The sequence below is a fragment of the Rhipicephalus microplus genome, chromosome 3, assembly GCF_043290135.1.
Source record: "Rhipicephalus microplus isolate Deutch F79 chromosome 3, USDA_Rmic, whole genome shotgun sequence".
NCBI lineage: Eukaryota > Metazoa > Arthropoda > Arachnida > Ixodida > Ixodidae > Rhipicephalus > Rhipicephalus microplus.
In genome coordinates this window covers 57,918,753-57,940,689 of record NC_134702.1, presented here as the reverse complement: position 1 = coordinate 57,940,689, position 21,937 = coordinate 57,918,753, and the positions used below count along the sequence as shown (strand labels likewise).

General features: G+C 47.3%; 1 protein-coding gene and 1 long non-coding RNA gene across 2 annotated transcripts; one reads left to right on the top strand and one right to left on the bottom strand.

Annotated features, from left to right (window-relative positions):
- Positions 1 to 1,407: 1,407 nt before the first annotated feature.
- On the bottom strand, positions 1,408 to 13,495 carry LOC142803744 (uncharacterized). Its single transcript, XR_012894259.1, has 2 exons — positions 13,358 to 13,495; positions 1,408 to 1,561 (listed from the first exon to the last, which is right to left on the bottom strand). It is a non-coding gene; the product is annotated as an uncharacterized LOC142803744 (long non-coding RNA).
- On the top strand, positions 3,125 to 16,097 carry LOC119182231 (mite group 2 allergen-like Ixo r 2). The gene is made up of 4 exons (XM_075889605.1): positions 3,125 to 3,366; positions 11,332 to 11,436; positions 13,373 to 13,545; positions 15,876 to 16,097. Exons 1-4 carry the CDS (start codon positions 3,288 to 3,290, stop codon positions 15,954 to 15,956), a joined length of 438 nt encoding a protein of 145 aa, XP_075745720.1. The 5' UTR covers positions 3,125 to 3,287; the 3' UTR covers positions 15,957 to 16,097.
- The last annotated feature ends 5,840 nt before the right edge of the window (positions 16,098 to 21,937 follow it).

Here is a 21,937-nt window from a genome sequence, read left to right as displayed (position 1 = left end):
TCGCTTCGAACCTAAAATTCACTGTTCGTGCAAGCCTAGTATTTTCCAATCAGTGAAAATGAAGTACACTAAAGTTAGAGCTATGGGAATAGCAGAATTTTGGATGTGAAGCGAATTTGACAATCTAAATGTAAGTGCGAATCGAATTGCATATTTTTCAAGTACTTCTCGAATATTTCTGGAATATTTCTGGAATATTCTAATACTTCAAAGTGAAATTGCAGAAAAGAGGTTGGAGAGGTCACCTAAGCATATTCTTATTCTCTTTACGCATTCAAACGTTATTATATTCTCTTTACACATGAAAGGCAAAGGTGCTACTATGCGGCGGACAAGAGTGTGCTCTCTTCCAGTCCAGAGATCCTAGTCTGCCTCGTAGACGTCAATATATTAGAACATCTAAAATTTTGCATGCTAAACACCTGCGGCGTCCAGCATTTCTGCCTTTCTGCCCAGATTTCAGGTACAAAAGAGCAATAATTTAGCACCCGCTCCTGCTACGTCCATCATGCCCATGTTGAAACCACGGTTTTTCTTGCGTCAATACATTCGCAACCGTAACGTAGCCTTAAAGGTAGCTTTGCCGCAATACGAGTGTATTGTATTGAGGTGAAGCTTAATAAAAATGTGAAGGGACCACTTTCAATCGGACGCTGACTGTATTTGTCTTTAGGAAGTTCGAACAGTAAAAATTTCTGTGCGAATCGAATAGCAAATACTATTCAAAGAAGTTGTTCTAAATTTTGAATGATCGCGCACCCTTAATCAAAGAGTGTCCTAGTGCTGGCAGACACGGGCAATGCAGACACGAGTGTCAACTTTCAATTGAATGTTTGTTGACGTCGCCTGATGCTTCTCGATGCATTTACAGAACTAGCCCGAAAAGCGACGTTGAAGTGCGCTGTCTTTTTTAGGGTCGAAGCTCCTTATGGCGTGGCTTGTGCGTCCCCCCTTGTCGTTGTGTGTAACCGCCGGTGGCAACCCGAGAGAGCGGGTACGTGACACAGAGGAAGGAGAGACGGGCATGTGCCACACGAGAAAGAGAGAGACGATCGCGCGACTACGATCGCGATGAAAAAATGTGAGATGGCGGTACTTGGAGTGTTTACTAAATGGACGGGCGCACGTGCGGATGGACTGACTGACATGCAGGTATTTACTCTCACATGGTATTTACTCACACATGGTGTTTACTCTCACGCTATACTGCGTTTCGGGACCATGGAGTTCCCGCATGGCATGGCGGGAAGGCACTGCTTCCGGTTCTTCTGTGTCACTAGGGCCATGTCCGCTGTGTGTCCGGCAGCGTGATATGAAGCAATTGTTTTGCCGCTGACCTACGATTTTGTTTGATTGCGCCGTGTTTGGTTGCAGCCATGGCCGAAATTGAAGTGTGAAACGCGTGAGAACGCAAAGCTAGCAAAATTTTATTCTCTTCCGTGCGTTATTCGCAGTCGGTGTAGTCGTGTCCTGAAGGTTTCGACGAAGCGTCGTGACGAATAGTTCAGGCGTCTTTGCCTGGCCGCAAAAGCCACGTGGTAAGCACCTGAGGGGACTTCACCTGCAAATGTTAACTCAGTTGAGCTCAGATTTTGATAGGACAGCTCAGTATTAAAAAAAGAAGACAGACAATCATACAGATGCGAACAAAACAAACACACAAAAAGCACGACACAGCAAACCAGGAGCGTAGGCAGAAATATTTTTTTTTTTTTTCGGAAGGGTGCAAGTGGTCATTTTGCGCTGTCTGTCATGGCAAAAAGAAAAAAAAAACACAAATCGCAGCATATCCATGAAGTGAATAAAGGTGATTGGGCGAAGCTCCGGGGTATCATTAAACCTCGTACATTCTCTCTCTTTCTTTCTTATTGAAGTGCACTCCATGGCCACGAGAGAGAGAGCTGGGAGCGGGCGCGTTTTATAGCTCTTGGGGCGCCGCAGCGAAAGAAACAGCCTGCCACGAGGGCACCCATGATCATCGTTATCCTCTTTTACCTACGATCGGCGCGCTCGCGGCCGGCGCACCGCAAGCCAGGACAACGGATATCGAAGGAACAAGGCGCGACCCTAAATTGCTTCGCCCCTAAACATGTCGGGCGGGGGGGATACACCGGGCCCATACCTCTCCCCCCCCCCCTTCCCCGGCTACGCCACTGCCCTCCCTCTAAATACGTCCGTCGCGGGATCGAATCCCGTCTGCAGCGGCTGCGTTTCCGACGGAGGCGGAAATGTTGTAGGCCGGTGCGCTCAGATTCGGGTGCACATTAAAGAACCCCAGGTGGTCGAAATTTCCGGAGCCCCCCACTATGACGTCTCTAATAATCATATGGTGGTTTTGGGACGCTAAATCGCACATATCAATCAATCAATCTAAATACGTCCGTGCATGTGACTAGATTGCAGATCGCGTATTCTGAACAACGAGCTTTCTGTAAGATATCTGCTCAATTCGATTGATTGATATGTGGGGTTTAACGTCCCAAAACCACCATATGATTATGAGAGATGCCGTAGTGAAGGGCTCCGGAAATTTTGCGTAAGATATCTGCTCGATTCATAGTTGGGCGATAAACGAAATAAATGAAACAATGGCTGTCTGGTGAGCAAAACATAGAATGACAGAAAGTTTGAGGTTTTTTTTTCCTTGATACGTGCCTAATCTCTGTAAATAACAGACATCGGGTGCTAGCTGACTCGATAATGCCAAAAATGCAACGCTACAGCACAGTTATTATACAGACGCATTGACACGCGTTGATTTCACGCAGGAATAAGATCATCTGGCCTTATTCGGCGCCCTTGCTTCTGTTGTCTCTGTATTAACCACGCTTACGATGAATGGTGTCTGCAGCACAGCCTCTTTCATCCTTTTCCGCGTAAACGTCGGCTTTATTCAGATGGGCGATGTCGCATTCGCTGTGCTCGGGTTTCGTCACAAAGATATATGTGACGCGGAATCAAATACTTTAGATTATCGTATCAATAAAAATGAGGACGTCCTAATCGGCTTCTTGCCACGTGTTGGTCGCCGCTGCATCGAGCCTACAGAGTGCAGGGGTTGGATACATAGCTGTATATAATGAAACGATGATCGTGCATTCGGTGCCTCGTGCTGCCGTGCGAATCGCTTTGGAAACGGTCGTTGATTTCGATATAGCGAGATCATTCAACGTAATCTTCTTACATCTGTAACGCGCACAAGCCTGGGGCCCTTCCGGGTCTTATTTTGTAAGGCAAGGGAGGAAGACGAACATCGAGAGCTTTCGTTTCGCGAGCCTACGTCGGTCATGATCTGGACCGTGGCATTGAGTCTCGTCTTCGGCTTGGCCCGAGCTCTGACCGGCAACTACAAGTTCGAGGACTGCGGTAAGCGCTATGGTTCGGAATACGTCTTGTCAAATGGAAACACTGCAAATCCTTTTGAGTGGGTCCATCTGTGTTGTGGCTCTGAATATTGCGTTGATTTGAAAATAAGTGTTCATTGGCGTCATATGCTTCGTGAGATGTAGTCACCCTGACAGCATTTAGCACTGATGTTTCTGTCACGTTATGCTTGGTTCGAGCACCTAGAGTTCTAAAGTATCTGTAATATTTGCTTTTAACATTTGAGTGCGCGCACAATCGCCATGTACGAGGTGCCAATGTAGTGCGATCTGAAGGTGCGTCCTGCAGCGTGTGAATAACTTGATTATTTATTCATACTTCATAAAGTGATATATCGGCGTTATATGTTGAAATAACGTTGTACGCGAACGCGTCTACTTTTGTTACTGGCAATGCGCACAATCGCGAGCAATCGACTTCGGCCGTTTTATTTATTGCAAAAAATTTCAAAACCACAATATCGTTACGTCGCCGTTACCAAACCCTTCCTTTTCCGCAACACGGGGATCACACCGACCCGTTGTCTGCACATGACCAGAGCCTTAGCGGCGAACTTATTAAAGTGATAGCGTTAAAGGATTCGTTTCACAGAAATTCCAGCGTCGGTGGTTGTGAGCGAAAAATTCTCATCTTTGCGTGACCGAATAATCGAAACAGATTTTTTTTTTCATTTTGCGGAGGGCACCCTTTTGAAATGGTCATTTTTCACTCTACGTCCTGGCGCCCCCACTTCCCCGAAGGGAATCGTGAGCAAATGCGAATGCATTTCTTGCGCCGACAAAGGGTACCGTTGCCGTCAGGCATTCGCCTTTACCGACTTTTGCCATCGCCTTGAGAGACCCGCAGCCAGTGAACGGTTGAAAGTGGCCCCGCCGCGGTGGTCTAGTGGCTAAGGTACTCGGCTGCTGACCCGCAGGTCGTGGGCTCAAATCCCGGCTGCGGCGGCTGCATCTCCACTGGAGGCGTAAACGTCGTAGGGCCGTGTGCTCAGATTTGGGTGCACGTTAAAGAACCCCAGGTGGTCAAATTTTCCGGAGCCCCCCACTATGGCGTCTCTCATAATCAAATGGTGGTTTTGGGACGTTAAACCCCACGAATCAATCAAACAATCAATCAAGTGCGAAGCGAGAGGACGAGGAAATGGGGCGCCAGCGTTCGCGGCTCGGCGTTGACGTTTCACAGAGCGTCTCAAGCGTACGTTTCCGGATGTTCTTGAGAGGCGCCCAGCCAGTGAACGGTCGTGGCCATGGTCGTGGGTGAGGCACGAGTGAATGGGAGAGTGGCGCGCAGGTCGGAGAGAGAGTGAACGGCGAAGGAAGCAGCGGCGAAGCACTGCACCTTCCCTCTCTCGCACCACACGCTCCGGTTGCTAGAGAAGAGAGAGGATAAGCGCGCGCTCCCACACCTATTGCTATGGGAGAGGGTGTGAAAGCGGAGAGATAATACCTGCCGGCACGCGGACAACGCCAGGTGCCCGATATAGCCCGACTAAGAAATGCATTCGCATTAAAAAAATTCGCGGAGTGAGGGCCAAATATGCCACCCCCGCCTACGCCTCTGATCCCGCGCCGTCAAGCTCATCAACGCGATTTGGGCACACGTTGAAGAACCCCAGGTGGTCAAAACTTTCGGAGCCCTCCACTACGGCGTCTCTCATAATCATATGGTGGTTTTGGGACGTTAAACGCCACATATCAATCAAGCTCATCAACGTGACACTTTACGGCGTAAGCTAGTACGGATGGTACGGGTTGCAAGGCAGTTTTAGAGTATAGGGTCCGTGTAGCTTTAGAGTAGGAGTTGTACGTGCACCATCCTCAAAATATAGCTGCGAGCCCTACAGGAGAGTGTATAACGTATGCGAGACGGCATCAAACGCTGACATTTACTTAAGATATTTCAATACCCTTGTTACACAGGCAGACTAAACCGCAGTTGCATGTAACCGTGTTTCGCTTATGTTACACAGTACGTGGAACCGTTGTTGTGTCGCTAACTGCGGTTGTAGGAAGCTGAGTTCGGCAACATCGGTTAGGCAGTTAACCGAGGTAGAGTGTACTAGAAGTGTAACCGAGGAAGTGGTGGCGCCCTTGCAGGTGGCGTTATACGCCTTAATGGGGCCATGAAACACGCTTTCAAGCTACCATGAAATGAATTCACAGGAAGAGCTTATTGCCTTACGAATTCAACGCCGCAAAAATTTTAAGAATCCGTCCAGTGCGGGTAGAGTTGCAAAAATTTGTCGCACGCTGCAATTGCATTCTCTTCTCTCGCCCCGACGAAAGTGCTTGAAGCTAAGCAGGGTGAGATAACAAGTGCGACGAAACTACGTCCGCATCCCCCCTTTCTTTTTCTTTGAATGCGCGGCCTTCTCAGTGTGATCGTGCGCGCACGCGTGGACATGTCGCAGCCTCCCGCGGCGATCACTGTAACGAGTAAGCGCGCCATTTCAAATCAGCCAATGGCTTATTATAGATGGGCTTGCCACCTGTGATTTTCGAGCGTCTTCTGTCATTTGTCGACATAACAGAAACCAATTTTTAGCTGACTTTGATAACTTATTGTGAATTCCAGGCCGCGTGCTGCGCTATAACATTTAGCTCGCGTGTTGTCGGGAGCCTCTACTACCGATCGGCTTCGTTTTCTGACCATGCTCAAAAGTGTTGCAGGGCCCCTTTAACCACCGACGCTTTTGCGCTGTGTAATATCGGGGGACCATGGTTGGCACTAACCGCGGTTCAACGTGGTCAAGCATGGTTGGTCGTAACTGCGTTTAACTTGCCTATGTAACATGGGTACTGTTGTGACCGGCGCCAGAGCGGAAGAGGGAGCGGCGCTCCTTTAATCTTCAAACAAGTAACCGAACGACCGGCTGCCTACTGTTAGGACCGGCGCCAGGTCTGACAATGGATCGGCGTTCCTTTTGATGTTCCTTTTTTAGTCGCCAAACGGGCTGGCGGCCTGTGTCCGCCATGTATTGTTCCCCCCTGGCCGGAGGGTGCGGCGTCTTGCCGCCACGACACCGTGAGCAGTTCGGGAGACCACAAGTGCCGCTTCTTCTTTGGAAGATGACGGCGGCGGCGGCGGCCGGAAATCGTCCCGCTAATTGAACGAGTCGTTCGGCGACCATTTGAAGCTTGTTTACGGCGGCCCTTTCGATGGATGCAGTCATCAACTTCAGACCCCTCGCCCAGCGACACCCCTTGACGAGGAGGAGCCACGTTCGTGCCACATGGCCGTGCAGTGACCACGCTTCAATTTTGAACGTTCACGTGGACCGTGCGTGCTCGTCACCCTCGCGGGTAATGTGTGATCCGTGGTTGGACGGTGCCCTCTGTACGCGGTCCCCGATCTAGGGATCTGGGGAGGACAGACCCTTTATAATGAGCCCCCACGGCTCATTCGTGTGTGCTTTTTTTCGAGAGCAGAACCGAGCAGAACCATGTAGAACCAAGCACCATGTAGCGCTATGTTAGGAGACATGTAGAGGCCTGCCACGTTTGAGAGCTCACCGTGTAGGGAGTTCGCAATGTACATATTGTAAATAAACCCTCTTCAAGTCTCTCTTCCTCCTGCCTCGACAACTTCATCCCGGACCTCCGGTGTCTGGAAACCCCGGTCGCAACAACTGGTTGGCAGCGGTGGGATACGAGTCTGCGACGGAGAGCGACATGTACCGGAGGCCAGCCGAAAGCCCTGGAACTCGGCGGGATCGAAGCAGCGTACCACCACCGCACGTAATGGGGTGAGTGCCTGGCTTTGTGCTTGAGATATATCGGGTCTTTTAGCCTAAATTCGTTAAAAGATGGATATAACCAACAACTGCCTGGCCACTGTGGTTGTTATCTCAGCACAAGGCAGCACTGGATGATTATCTGAGCAAGTACGCTAAAGCAGGAAAGCTTAGATGATTCAATAGGAACAAGGGGTAATGTTTCAAAATTTCTAAGGGTACGTTGCGGGTTAAATTTTAGGATGTTGTAAAAAGCAGGAGTGAAAAATTAACAAGAAAAAGTAGAGAGGGATGTTGGCCACGTAGTGCTACTTGGGTGCTTAAGCTTGTGGTCTCCGCTGTGAGATTTGCCAGGCTTCAATTTCTCTAGACCCAGAATTGAAGCGCTGGTGGGTTTGTGTTTTGTCACAGCTGAGCCAAAGCAAAGTAGTCGCCATGGATCTTACGAGATTGACGAGAGAGAACCTGCTGAACCTGTGTTGGGATCTGGAGCTAGATTTTAATGATGATATGCCTGCTTCTAAACTCCGCGAAGTGATTCTCGAAAGCAATAGTGACAATGAGGAAATCGAGCACTTCGGGAATATGTACTTATTGGACCAGGAGGAGGAAGTACAAAGGGCGCAAAGAAAGGAAAGATGGCGCCAGGAGGAATTGGAAGCTGAGCGCAGGCATGAAGAACATATAAAAAGGATGCAGGAATTAGATGAAGAGATAGAAAGGCTTAATTGTGAATTGGTGGCATTGCAGCAGAGTGGTCAATCCATAGATGTAGCGCACGAACGGTGCGATGTAGCGGCGGTGCCGTTTAAGACCGAAGCGAAGGCTACAGGTCAGACATCTGTAGATGTAGCGCACGAACGGTGCGATGTAGCGGCGGTGCCGTTTAAGACCGAAGCGAAGGCTACAGGTCAGACATCTGTAGATGAAGTGCACGAACGGTGCGACGTAGCGGCGGTGCCGATTAAGGCCGAAGAGAGGGCTACAGGTCAGAAATTTGCAGATGTACCGCACGAACGGTGCGTTTCAGCAGCGGTGCCGTTTAGGGCCGAAGAGAGTGCTGCGGGTCTGATATCTGTAGATATAGCGGCGGTGCCGTTTGAGGCCAAAGAGAAGGCTAGTGCCTGTAAGGGAATGGAACAGGTTTTAACCCATTCTGAGGGAAAAGAGCTCGCGGTCACAGCAGGGTGTGAGGGTTCCGTGGTGGGGGAAACGAAGTTAAGATTAACAGAGTGTTCCATCGAACCTTGCAGCCCTGTAGACCATGTTGATGAGCGTCAGAGGCGGACGAAAGGCTCCAGGTTTGGCACCAAGGAATGTGCCAAACGGAGAAAGCGTCCGAAAAACAGAAGCGCGGCAAGGCTCGCGATCAGCGCGGCGCGTTTGACGAGGACCTTCAAACGGCGTGGCGGATTTGCGAGAAAAGGCCCGTTGTCTTCTCTGACTGGCTTAAATCGCAGGCGTCTGAGCGGCCGGAGAGTAAGGAACAGAAGTGCGCAATCTACGCGGCCGCGGTCTTACGATGAACTGATAGGCAATCATCAGGACTGGGCGCGCGAGATGGCGGAGGAGCATATCGGTGATGAAGAACGTCGGAGTAGGACGAAAGGCTCCCAGGTCCGCACAAAGAAGCGTGCACAGGGGAGAAAGCGTCCGAAGGGCAACAATAAGGCAAAGCTCGAGATGAGCACAACGCGTTTGAGTAAGGGTTTCAAACGGCGTGGTAAAATCGCGAGAAAAGTGCCGTTGTCATCTCTGACGGGTCTGTATCGTGTGCGTCCGAACCGCCGGAAAAGAAAAGCGCATCGTACGCGGCAGTGTTTGAAGGAGAGATTGCTAGGCAATTATCCAGACAGTCCGCGCGAAAAATCAGATGAGCATGTGGGTGCTGGTGAGCATCAGAGATGGGCGAAAGGCTCCGTAGACGGCACCAAGAGACGTGCAACACGGAGAAAGCGCCGTAAAAACAGGCAGGCAGAAATCGCGACGCGTTTGAGGAATGTATTCAAATGGCGGAGCGAAATTTCAAGAAAGTTGCCGTATCGCAAGCGTCCAAGCGGCCAGAGAACAAAGAAAAGAGAAGCGCATGGTGTGCGTAAGTGGTCGAAGGGCAAGAGACCCTTCCGTTGTTCTCGCGGTGCATTGGACGGGGTGCGGGGCAAAAGAGTCGGTGGTTTTCGAGGGGCAGGAAGCGACAGCAAGTCGGCTTCGAGGAACGTCGCGGGGTTCGGTAGCAGGGCGATTGACGCGTGTTGTAGACCCCGTTTCTCGAGAAAATCGTTCCGGGCGCGACCACCGCGAGTTCGACTCAGAGTTGTTGCGAACAGCTGTTAGCCTCTCGGAAAACGTCGACTCGGGACTGTTGAAAGGAACATTTTGTTTGTTTTTGTGATTTTGTAAATAACTCGTTTGTACCTTGTTTTCGTTAGCGCTCTATCATTTTGGTAGCCTATATACGTTGTATAGATCTATTGGAAGGAAACGACACGCATAGGAGCCTGCGTCATGGTAGATACGTGTAAATGAGCAGGAGCAACGTTATGAACTAATTATGACTGAGCGTAGAGACGCAAAGTTATTGCTTGCGAGATTTTTCAGGATTCATGCGAAACTTTTTTTGTTGTTCATTTAATGTTTTGTTCGCATGTGTCCGGTGTGTAAGAAAAGCTAGCTCGTGAGTTTATATGTATGCTTTGTGAAAGTGGCAACAGCAAGGGAACGATTAGGTGGTATCTCATCCAGGCAGGAGCACTGTGATGTGCGTTTGCGGATATATAATAAAGATGTTCCTAATGCAGGTGCAGCACGGCAGTTATGCTTTCGTCTTCTCAAAAGGAATTGACGACTGGCTTTGGCGGCACTAAATTTCGGGAACTAAAAGATAGCGTGAAGTAAAATGCTTTATTTTATGAGTATGATACCTGGTGGGTTACGGCGGATTGCTCACGCGAGCACTCGGGTATGCCACGGTGAGCGCATCACTTGACAGTTAGTTTTCTTGAAAGCAGTTTGATGGGAAGATTATTATCGGATCGGGATTAGGAGTTTTGGTGAAACCTCAGAGAAACGTCCCGATTGCTGCTTTGTGTTTGGTAATACCACTTAAGTAAGGTTGCTTTTGGATAATTTGTCGGACTCGACGTGTCTCAGTGCGGGCAGGGTGCTCTCCCGTGCCTGTGGTGGTGTGTATGAATGCTTTTCCCAGAGGGGAGCCACAAGGAGCGAGAGGGAAAGAGTCCTTGGCTGAGCGTCATCAGCAGTGGCCTGGAAGACAGCACTACACAGCGACACTTCGGGCAACCTGTGCAGCTGGTCACCCTCAGGTCGCTTCTCCCGCCGGCGGACGAGCTGTTGTGACCGGCGCCAGAGCGGAAGAGGGAGCGGCGCTCCTTTAATCTTCAAACAAGTAACCGAACGACCGGCTGCCTACTGTTAGGACCGGCGCCAGGTCTGACAATGGATCGGCGTTCCTTTTGATGTTCCTTTTTTAGTCGCCAAACGGGCTGGCGGCCTGTGTCCGCCATGTATTGTTCCCCCCTGGCCGGAGGGTGCGGCGTCTTGCCGCCACGACACCGTGAGCAGTTCGGGAGACCACAAGTGCCGCTTCTTCTTTGGAAGATGACGGCGGCGGCGGCGGCCGGAAATCGTCCCGCTAATTGAACGAGTCGTTCGGCGACCATTTGAAGCTTGTTTACGGCGGCCCTTTCGATGGATGCAGTCATCAACTTCAGACCCCTCGCCCAGCGACACCCCTTGACGAGGAGGAGCCACGTTCGTGCCACATGGCCGTGCAGTGACCACGCTTCAATTTTGAACGTTCACGTGGACCGTGCGTGCTCGTCACCCTCGCGGGTAATGTGTGATCCGTGGTTGGACGGTGCCCTCTGTACGCGGTCCCCGATCTAGGGATCTGGGGAGGACAGACCCTTTATAATGAGCCCCCACGGCTCATTCGTGTGTGCTTTTTTTCGAGAGCAGAACCGAGCAGAACCATGTAGAACCAAGCACCATGTAGCGCTATGTTAGGAGACATGTAGAGGCCTGCCACGTTTGAGAGCTCACCGTGTAGGGAGTTCGCAATGTACATATTGTAAATAAACCCTCTTCAAGTCTCTCTTCCTCCTGCCTCGACAACTTCATCCCGGACCTCCGGTGTCTGGAAACCCCGGTCGCAACAGTACAAAACTCTGTATATGGTGTTTGCTTTGGCGCAGGTAGCGAAGCGAAGATCCTGTCGATGAACATTGAGCCGTGCGAAACGCACCCTTGCGTGTTCTTGCGAGGTAAAGATACGAAGATTCATTTCTCCATAATTGCAGGTAAGTTGCTGCGTGTGACCAGCTGTTCTGGAAATACGCCACACACACATCTCACACTGTATGTCTCTTAAGTGATGCTGCGTGTATATTTTGCCGTAGTCAGCCGTAGGCGTTCACGATGCAACCTGTATACATTATGGGGAGCTATCTATGTCTGAAATGCCCCCTCTCCCGATTATTACGGCTCTGACACCCGTCTTAAAATAAAAAATAACAAGCAAAATGGTACGTTGAAAACACTGCATGATTATTCTTTGTGAAACGTTGCTTTTTTGCATATTTATTGCAGTTGCATTGCTATAAAAAGGTACCATAGAGCCACACACATTAGTCTGCTGGTACCTGCAGTTTTTTTTTTTTTTTGAGGTTGATAATAATAATAATTGATGGGGTTTACCGTCACAATACAACGAGATATCTAAGGACCAAAGCTTCGGTGCTTCGAATGTGACACCGCTGGGTTTCCTGCCATACTACCTGGTATTAGTGCTTCCGTCGTCGGGTTTGTCATACACCACACACCCACCAGTCTGTTACGCGCACAGGAAAAGGTTAAAAGGGGAGTTTATTGAAAGCGGTGGCACGAAAGACCGTGGCGATCGCCAAAGCAGCTTTGTCGTTCTCTTGTTCTCCGGCTTCTCTCGGTTTCCACTTCTTCGTAACAATACGATTATGAGAGATGCCGCAGGGAAGTCATCGAGAATTTCAACAAACTAGCGAAGTCAGCTAAAAATTGCTTTCTCTTTTATTGACAATAATAAAAAATGCTCAAACATCACTCGTAGTAAGCCCATTTACCAGCCATTGGCCGATTTGAACAAATGCGCGCTCGGTCGTTACTGAGATTGCCGTGGGAGGCCACGACTTGTCCACGCGTGCGCCCGCGATCACACTGAGAAGGCCGCCCATTCGAAAAAAAAGAAAAAAAGTCCTCAAGGTCACGAGGCGCACGTTACGTTTTTTGTTTGCCCCTCCCATCCCTCCATGCTTAGCTTTCAGCGCTTTCGTCGGGACGAGGAAAAAGAGAATGCGATTGCAGCGTGTAACAAATCTTTGCAGCTCCGCTCGTACCGGACGTATTTTAAAATCTTTGTGGCATTGAATTTCTGAGGCAATAAGCTCTTCCAGTGAAAAGATTCCGTGATTACTCAAAAAACGCGTTTTAGAACCCCTTTAACGCGTACCTGTACCATAGGTACACTGGTATCGAGCGTTCTCGACTCCATCGAAAACGCCACGTGCTGGTCAGTGGTCGAGACCGCAGCCACTATATTTTGTTTTTACAAGGCTTTCAGCACACGTATGCGAGCTTCCATCTGCTGCATCATAAAAACAAGTTGAAATGCCTCTGCGCCTCCACCCTCCCTTTGCCTTTTTATTCACTTGCATAGGGTGGATGGGGTGGAACCCGTGCCTCCGGTGGCCTATCAAGTGTGAACGTAGCATACCTAGGTAGCACTGCCAGAGTGTACTAGACCAGTGCACTCTAGCATTGCGCAAGCTTAAAAAATGGGGCTGCAATATGGCTTCGCTAACATAAATATCGCACTAATGCCTTTATGGAGAGAGATCCCGTAATCAAATAACCGAGGATCATTGACACGAGTTTTGAAAAACACTGCGCACAATTATAAGCTTAGTTCAGTTGACAATAACGTAGCTGATTTCGCAAACTCGACGTAGCAGCATTTTTTCGCGGGTGGATGAGAAAACACGTATTAGAAAAAGAAAGTAGCAAAAGCAAAAAGGAATGGAAAGGCAGTGATGTTAGCCCGTTGGGAATAACTGGTTTACTATATATATCCTGTAGATGTGAAATGGATGAAAGAGATCGAAAGAAGAGTTCCTGGGTAGATGTTGATTTCCTACTTGTACTCGTCTCTGTGAAAAAAAAAAAAAAAGACCTCGTGGGAGCACTTACTTTCATGCTTCGCAGATCAGGACAGCGACTGGCTGCGGCTGGAGCCGACCATGAGGATATTTGGTGTGGCGTTCCTTGTGCCGGGCATGGAACGCGACATGTGCAAGGTCGTCTACCACTGCCCCGTGGTCAAGGGACGCACGTACAACGGCACCATGACTGTGCACGTGCCTTTCTACGCGCCACTGGTAAACACTTCGCATGTCCTTTTTTTTTTTTTTTTTTGTCTGCTTGCTTTGCGGTGAAAGCTTCAAAGCCTGACCACTAGTACGCGTCAGCGCGTGACTTTCCGATTCTACGTGAAGCTGCGCGCCCTCTCTCTCTTTAGAACAGACGCGCAGAAAGATGCTACAGGATGTGCGCATTTAAAAATTAGTGATTTTTCTGATGGGTTCGCACAACGCCGCCTAGAAAAACTACGCCTGGAACGTGGATCTCTCTTCAGTTGAGAGCTTGCTGCCAGCACAAAATCTTGGAGGCCATGCCTCCTACCGCGTGTTGCGATCGTCTGCCGCGTGGGACCACTCGCCTCCGTACCACTCTGTCACGTGACATCATAGCTGCTCGGAGGCAGCTGTGAGAGCGTTGCTGTGTTCGCAGGGGCGACCGCCACAGGCGTTCGTCTCCGTACTGGAGGGTGAGGGTAAAATTCGAGGGTAGGGCGGCGCGTTCGCGGCTCACGCTCCAGGATTCGCTCGCAGGATTTCAAGCTGGACGGTTGTGCCCTCGCGATCTCCGACTTCAGCGTAGCTCCCGCCGACTGGTTCGCCCTCCGCGGTCTCCTGACGCCGTGTAGCTCTCGCATTGTGGCACCCCGCCCTTGGACTGCTTCGACCGGATCCCCACTTTCCTATCTCCTTCTTTTTTCCTCTCGTTGGCTGTCTTCTTCTGCTTCTACTTTCCTTCTATTCTTTTATCCCTCCTTCCCCCCACCCCTATAAGGCACTGCGCCGTGTCGCCTGAAGGCAGACAGAAATTAGGTGCCTTTTTCCTTTTCATTGTAACCACTACCACCACCACCACCACGCTCCAGGCATAATTTTTCTAGGAGGCGTTGGTTCGCATCTACGCATTTCGCGTAAACCCCACGTATTTATCAATAGGTAAAAATTTAGGAGTGTGTGAATATACCGGCGTTATATTTCCGCGCACACAAGCGAGTATACTTAGAGCAATAGAGTTGGATTCATACGCTTTTTCTAATAGAGAAGCAGTCACATGGCAAAAAAAAATAAATGTCGGCAGTTTTAAATAAAAAGGCTGTAAATGATTTAATCTATCCTACTTATCTCAGGCTTTTTTTTAGATAACCTCATTCCCGTCGTATTACCCATTAATGTGGGTAAATTTGGCTGCCTGCCATTTTATAGCAAAAAGCAAACAAATAAAAAACAACAAAATGCTTTGCTACCTGCTTATTTGCGCAAATGTGTATAAACAAGATTCTGTTGTTCATGTGGGACAACAGGATACGGCTAATTGCACAAACCTGGTGACGTCTTTGATAACATCATGCCACTCTCAAACACGAGACAAATTTTATCTACCTGTTTGTGCTAGATAAAAGTGAGAGAGATAATAACTGTACCAATATGGAGAATCGACTTAACAAGCGATAGACAAAGAGACATAAAACGCCACGTGAACTGAGTAGTAAAGCATGAGCAGGTTCATTTTATGCTTTTGTGTAGTTGCTGTTATCTCACATGGCCATGTTTGCACAGCTAAAGTGAAAACACGTTACGACCGAGACCGAAATCACCACCTTGTACAGACTGGGAACTTGCGTAAATGTGCATTTGTACACTATTGTTATCTACAGGGGAACCTTATACGAGTGTTACTCTATTGTTGCCGATTAAACTTCATTTCGGAAGGACACTTGTTATCGGGCGATAAAAAACATTAACAAAAGACAAGGCTGCCTTCATTAAATATGTCGAATGATACGTCTCTTATCACACCATCTGCTGAATTGGAAGTATCAACGCGCATTCGTAATCATAGGTATAATATAGAGGTAAGTGTGGCTGAGTCACAGATAAGGGGGTGTTATATGTTCTTTGCGCTATCCGGGCTTTTTGGTCGATGGCGCAAAGTGCCTTAGAATTTTTTTTGTTGCGGATTTAATGCCTGGAGTTGTACGGCGTTGTAAAGATTATATTTGTAATGTTATAATTCTATTGTTTTTTTACGTATTGATGAATGTTTTTTCTCGCTTGGTTTCGTTCCACCCGGCATGAAGTTCATTTCCACAGTAATAGGTTATTTAATTATATTAATTATTCAAATACACATTGTGCATGCAGGTAATCTTATCTGTCATAGCAATATGTTTTATTTTTTGCGTTTCTTTTTATAAATGCGTGAATCTAGTAAGTCGTGCCTCGTATGTCATATAAGTAACGCTGCGTTATCTTTCGTGTGAAGCAGTATTTTCGCTAGTGGCGTCGTTTATTAAAGTCCACCGCCGTGTCTCATTTGTAATCACTTTTGTTTCTTACCTTTTTTTTTACAGTTCGAAGTGAACGTTCAACTGAAGGTGATTGGCGATAAGGGAGTCAGTATTTGCACTAGTGCCGACACGCTGTTTCAATGAAAGCTTTTCTTACCGAGTTCAGTATCTGAAGAAACCATGCGGGCTTCTCAAGAAGGGCATATGAAGACAGAAAAAAAAAGAACAATGTAATGAAGATTTCTCTATTGATGCGGTCAAATAAAATTTTTCCTTTCAATCACACACGTCGACTGAAACAAATATTAGAAGGTTGTCGCATTTTGGATGAACAGCGCAAAGTTAAAAGAGGCTAAATGATGATTTAATGCTGTGGTGGCTGTCCTCGTTGTTTTGTATGAACTACCGGATATATATATATATATATATATATATATATATATATATATATATATATATATATATATATATATATATATATATATATATATATATATATATATATATATATATATATTCCTGCGTGCTTCCTCTCAAGTGCTGCGTGTATCACAACCTCGTGACAATATATATATATATATATATATATATATATATATATATATATATATATATATATATATATATATATATATATATATATATTGTGACGTGGACGAAGAGAGCAGACTACAGGTCGTATAATAAACTGTTTATTTGGGCCTAACTTGCAGCACGTAAGTCAGAACGCAGCAAGACGCTGGCACTGATAGCGGCGAGCAGAGCGCCGGCCATCGATCAGCTGGCAAGCGGCGAAGCGCGTCGGCATTTATACACTTGCCATCGAATATTCCAGCGTTATCGTTATCGGCGACGTAGGTTCCAAAATATACTGTAATGTTCAGGAGGTGGGCGTAATCTCAACAAAACGATCTACTACAGCCTCGAGGCTTTTCGAACACACGCACACAGACAGAACTTATGCGTGTGCGCGTTTGTGTGTATGTGTGTGTGTGTTTACGAACACCTCTGTCGAGCTTATTTCAAACATCAGTTTTTTAGAGCCTTAAAAAATGTTTTAAAGTTTTGTCGCACATTAATGCATGCTACCTTGGTGGCATGGGACCCCCAGGTCTCACAGTGCCATGCCGCTGAAGTGTGTGCCCCCTATTTTCGTAAAAACAAACTTTTTATTACAAAAAAAAAACGCCCATTACAATGTTATTCATCGAATTACTTCTATCCAGTTTCCTGAATTATGTGACAGCATGCAAATTTGAGTTCTGGCAGAAAGATGTCTGGATGACTTCCAGATGCTGCAGCAATTCTGTCATTCGAGCCACCAACCTACGGTGGTTGTAAACTGAACACCATACGTACTCGGCTACCAGCACAGTAAATGATGCGATGTTTAGAACTTGGTCTGCTCACTACTGCTGATCATAATTAAAAATAAAGAATGAACGTCAGCGTTCCAGCTTCCTTACCCCCATTGCCTTATGGCTTTCTTTTCTTTTCACCCTATACCGGCACCGGGATTCAAACCACAGACGTTTTTGCTGAACTCTTTTTTGCACAGAACTCCCTTTTTGGCGGCGAATACGGTTTATTAAAAACAATTGCGATATATTTTACAGAAAATGATTTTTTTCGCAAATAGTGAAGGCAGAACTCACGCGTCTTCATTGATGGGGGGTTCACCTCCTCCTACCTCATGTTTTTTTTTTTTCAATTTTGCTTAGATATATGTACATGCACACAAAAGCGTATGGCCGAACATAAATAAAGTATGCATCTATCCTGTCTCCCTTCCCGCAATCAAGGGGAAAAAAAAAGCAATTTCTGGCTGCGCCTCTGCCCGTGTACTCTTATTTAGGCACACGTTAAAAAACCCGGGTCGTCCAAGTTTCGGGAGTCCTTCACTAATGGCGTCTCTTGTGATCACATCGTTGTTTCTAGACGTTAAATCCCAATAATTACTTTTTAATAACTTTAATGACCAAATGCGAATAAACAAGCACGTGTACTATATAAGATATATTTGCCAGAAACTTTCATCTGAAAGCTGCAAATCTCGAGCAAGTTAATTGCCTTCGCACTCCCTTGTCGGAAATTATAGGGCTCTCGGTAAGTACGTCCTATTGTCTTCGCCCGTTTAGACATCTAGGTACGCGCGAATGGGCTCAATCAGCTGATTCCCGGGTATTGGCTCTTTGTTCTCAGACATTTTGATCGGACTTCTAAGAATCGGGAGGTTCCTTTATCTCAGAGTACTTCTTTTATTGCGAAGTTTACATTTGTTGCCATTAGTATATTTGGACGTCTGGGTTTTCACGTTCCCCTTATTCTCATATTCTCAATGATAATCTCCGACTCTCGAGGGGCCTGTCAAAACGTCGTGAACGGCTGTGTCGCATACCTGGCCTACCGCTTATTGCAACGTTCGGACTATTGGGGAATACCTGCATCCCGCCGTGTAGTCTGGGCTCCTGCTCACATGGGACTCGAAGGGAATGAGGCAGCCGACGCCGCCGCCCGCGCGCTCTTTCCCCGGGCATTCCCACTCACCTCCCCTGATCAAGACGACCTTCAATTCAATTCGGTGTATTCGTTCCGCGAAATTGTGAACTATTACCACTTCGATCACAGCCTTTATCCATGCCCATGCAAAGGCCTAAATAAAGTGGAGGAGCGGCTTCTACTCCGACTTTTCACGAACACTGTGCTGTGCCCGGCAACCCTCAAACATTTCGATCCCGCCTTTTCCGGCAGCTGCTCACACTGTGGGGAGGCGTCTTCGGACATCTACCACATGGTGTGGGCCTGCCCCTGCAACCCTGCTGTACCCCCTATACCCAACCCTACCCGGGAGGAGTGGGAGGCGGCCCTGCTTGGATGCTCTAACCTTCAGACCAAAAATGCCTTGGTTCGACGAGCCCAGGCAGCAGCAGAAGCCAATAGGGTCCCGTACTGGGGATCCCCACCTACTCGTTGTGGATGCCGTCCTCTTATGAGGCGGTCGCTGCATGCCTCCTCTTTTTTTTATTGTTAAATAAATGTTTTTACCACCACCTACCGAGTTTGCAGGCGGGCAAACGATACACGGCCGTGCCATAAACCGATCGAGGAGTCACCGCGGTGCGCTGGGTCTCAGAAGAGGCCCATTGATGCGTCGGCTGCCAGTGCCGTGAGACAATTAGGGGGCAGTCAGAATGACGTTTATAACCCCATCCCTTTTGTTTCCCACTTGGCGGTTGGTTTACTTTTTCTGATAACAGTAATTGGAAACCTCCACCTCTCCACAGCAAAACAGTTAGAACAGAACAGAACGGAAACGCTCGACCGTCTCTGGCGCTGCCGAACTACGCGGCGTACAATGCTGGCACCGTACTGTCTGTGCGGTCACGGCAAATGCGGTAGGACACGCTCCGACTGAGTGTCTTCAAAGCAATGCTGCCTGCGAACGGCTGACCTGCATCTCCTTACATTTATGAACCAAACGAACCTGGCCACCCGTTTATAGATGATTTCTTTTATATTTTTATTTGTTTTTACTCATACTCATTGAAGTCTTCTCGTCATTCTTTTTTTTCATTTCTCATCTTCTTTCCTCTTTCTTTCTTCTAATCTTTGTTTCCTCTGTTTCTTCCCTCCTCCCGAAATAATGAGCAGTCGTTGTGCCCTCCTGGTTGCTTGCTCTCTCCCGCTTTCATCTGTGTCCTTGTGTATCTGTGTATGCAAATAAAATAAATAAATAACTCCCTAAGCTTATGCACACACACAAAAAAAAAATAACTGCCGTGCAACCAATAGGTGGATAACAAAGCCGCGCGTCATCTATTACGGTACTTCCGGTTTGAGGCCTATCCCTTCGCTGATTAAATGTGCCTGCTGCGCACTCTAATCGGTGTGGAAACACGTGCAATTCTGTGACGCTTTTGCTGCCGTTATTCAATGATTGTGTTCTTCAATTCTTTTGTTTTTTTAATGAATAGATTATATTTAGCGCATTTCAGGGAACGAAGCGAGATGTGAACATGGGCAAAAACGAGGAATGTTGAGAGATGGGTTTCGAACACAGCGTGCGGTTATGCATTTTGAAACACGCAGTAATATTTTGCAAAATCACCTCGATTTAGTATTTTTCGAGCGCATACACTTACTGAGACCACTTCAAAATCACTCACACATATGTTCACATGCTGTCGTATGTCAATAGACGTACGATGTCTACATACGCATACTTTGCGCGTTTGCTGATACAGTGTACTTGTATTGTATAATCTGCATCGATAACTATCTGTGAAACTTATTGACACAGGTGAGTGAGTAAAAAGCCTACAGAACAATACGGCCACTCAAATATTGGTATCGTGTGACGTAAAACGAACGAAGTTGCTTTTGAAGCAATCAGTAGCATGGTGGGGCGTTTCCGTAATGTCAGACTTGCAAGCGTGTAGTGCCGATAGGTGCCACACGGGCCTAGAAAATGACATTCGGTAGTGAAGGCATTCAGTTCCCGAATGACTTTTTTGCAGCGGTGGTGCTACACGTCCAAAGCGAATGACATTTGACTTGATGATGTCGATAGCAGCACCTTTCTCGTTAGGCATTGCGTGAGTAGCAATAAAAAAATAAACAAGCATTTACAAGCTTCATACACATCAGATAATAAATAAATGTATAAATAAGCATATTACGCTGCCGTTAGATTTCGTTCGTTGCTTCGTTTGACGACGTTGCAACCGACCATGTAGCAACTAGCCAAAACTAGTCAGTTCCGCAGCGTAAAAAGACAATGGCACGTGTCGCATTTATTTCACAGCGTCTACCAGCTGAAGATAAGTTTTAAGGCACTTGTTTACGGGATTAGTGAAAATAAAATACGCGAAAAGTTTTCTTCCAGACGAATCAAATGTAGTTTTATACAATTACTTCATCAGCTGTGTCGTCGAGAGTACGCATTTCTCAGTCCAATGAGTTCTGACGATGGCATTATGTGACGAATGGCGTTTGGGCGAATGCCATTTCGTTCATCCGTATGGCACCACGCCAATGACCTTCAATATGAAGGCATTAGGAGGTAAATGCCATTTTCTCTGCCCGTGTGGCACAGGTATTATACTCGGACTCGTAGCCTTAAAGGCGTATCTTGCACAACTGTACGCTGATTGCGGATAATTTTGCATGCATTGAAAAGCATTGTTTGAGCGTTTTCGTGACGACACCTCATTTAAAGAGATACTTCGAGGCGTAAAAAAAAAGCCAGAGAACTACGAGCACGTTTCGTTTATAGCGTTCGAAACACATTGCTACGTCTCGCTATATCCAGCCCGGAATAGTATCTTTGCAACCAAAAAGTAAATACATCATTTTACGGGTACGTGAGCAACATCAAAACAAGTGAACGGATATTTCGTGATCCCATGATGCGCAAGAAATCTTTGTATATGACAAAACATGCGCGATATAACCTTCGCTGCAAAACAACCAGCATGTATCTGGAGGTGCAAGCCACTTCAATGAAAAAAAGAAAATGACCGCTCGCACGATTATAACTATCTCGTAGTGATTCTATTTGCTATTCGATTATACAACATAGCACTCCAAAGTATTACGCAGCACTTTATATGAAAATGACACCACGTGTGCAAGGTGAAACACGCAAAAAAAAAAAAAAAACACCGGCACTGGCAAGAATGCCTGCATGGCATCACGGCACCTCGAACCGGAAATCGGTGCAGACGGCCGCTGTAGCCCACAATCCATTGCGTGAGCCACGATTTTGCTGTCCACCTATTCTAACCATGGTCCGACAGGACGCATGCACGTACGGACGGACACATGAACGGATGGACGATCCGCCCCACTCATCATCATTCACTCCGTGAATATGCTGCGATTTTTCATCTTTTTTTTTAAAGTAGTGGCTGTGATGGCGCTATACTTATAAGCGTAAGCGTGAGCTCCCGCTGCTTCACACCTACACATAGTTCCCTTTAGCGAGAGCTGGCGTGATTTTCTTTCTTTTTTTATATATTCTTATTCCCTTAGCCACAGTGCAGTGTGGCTAAGGGAATAAGTGTTCGTCTCTCTCTCTATCTTTTTTTTTAAAGTAGTGGCTGTGATGGCGCTATACTTATAAG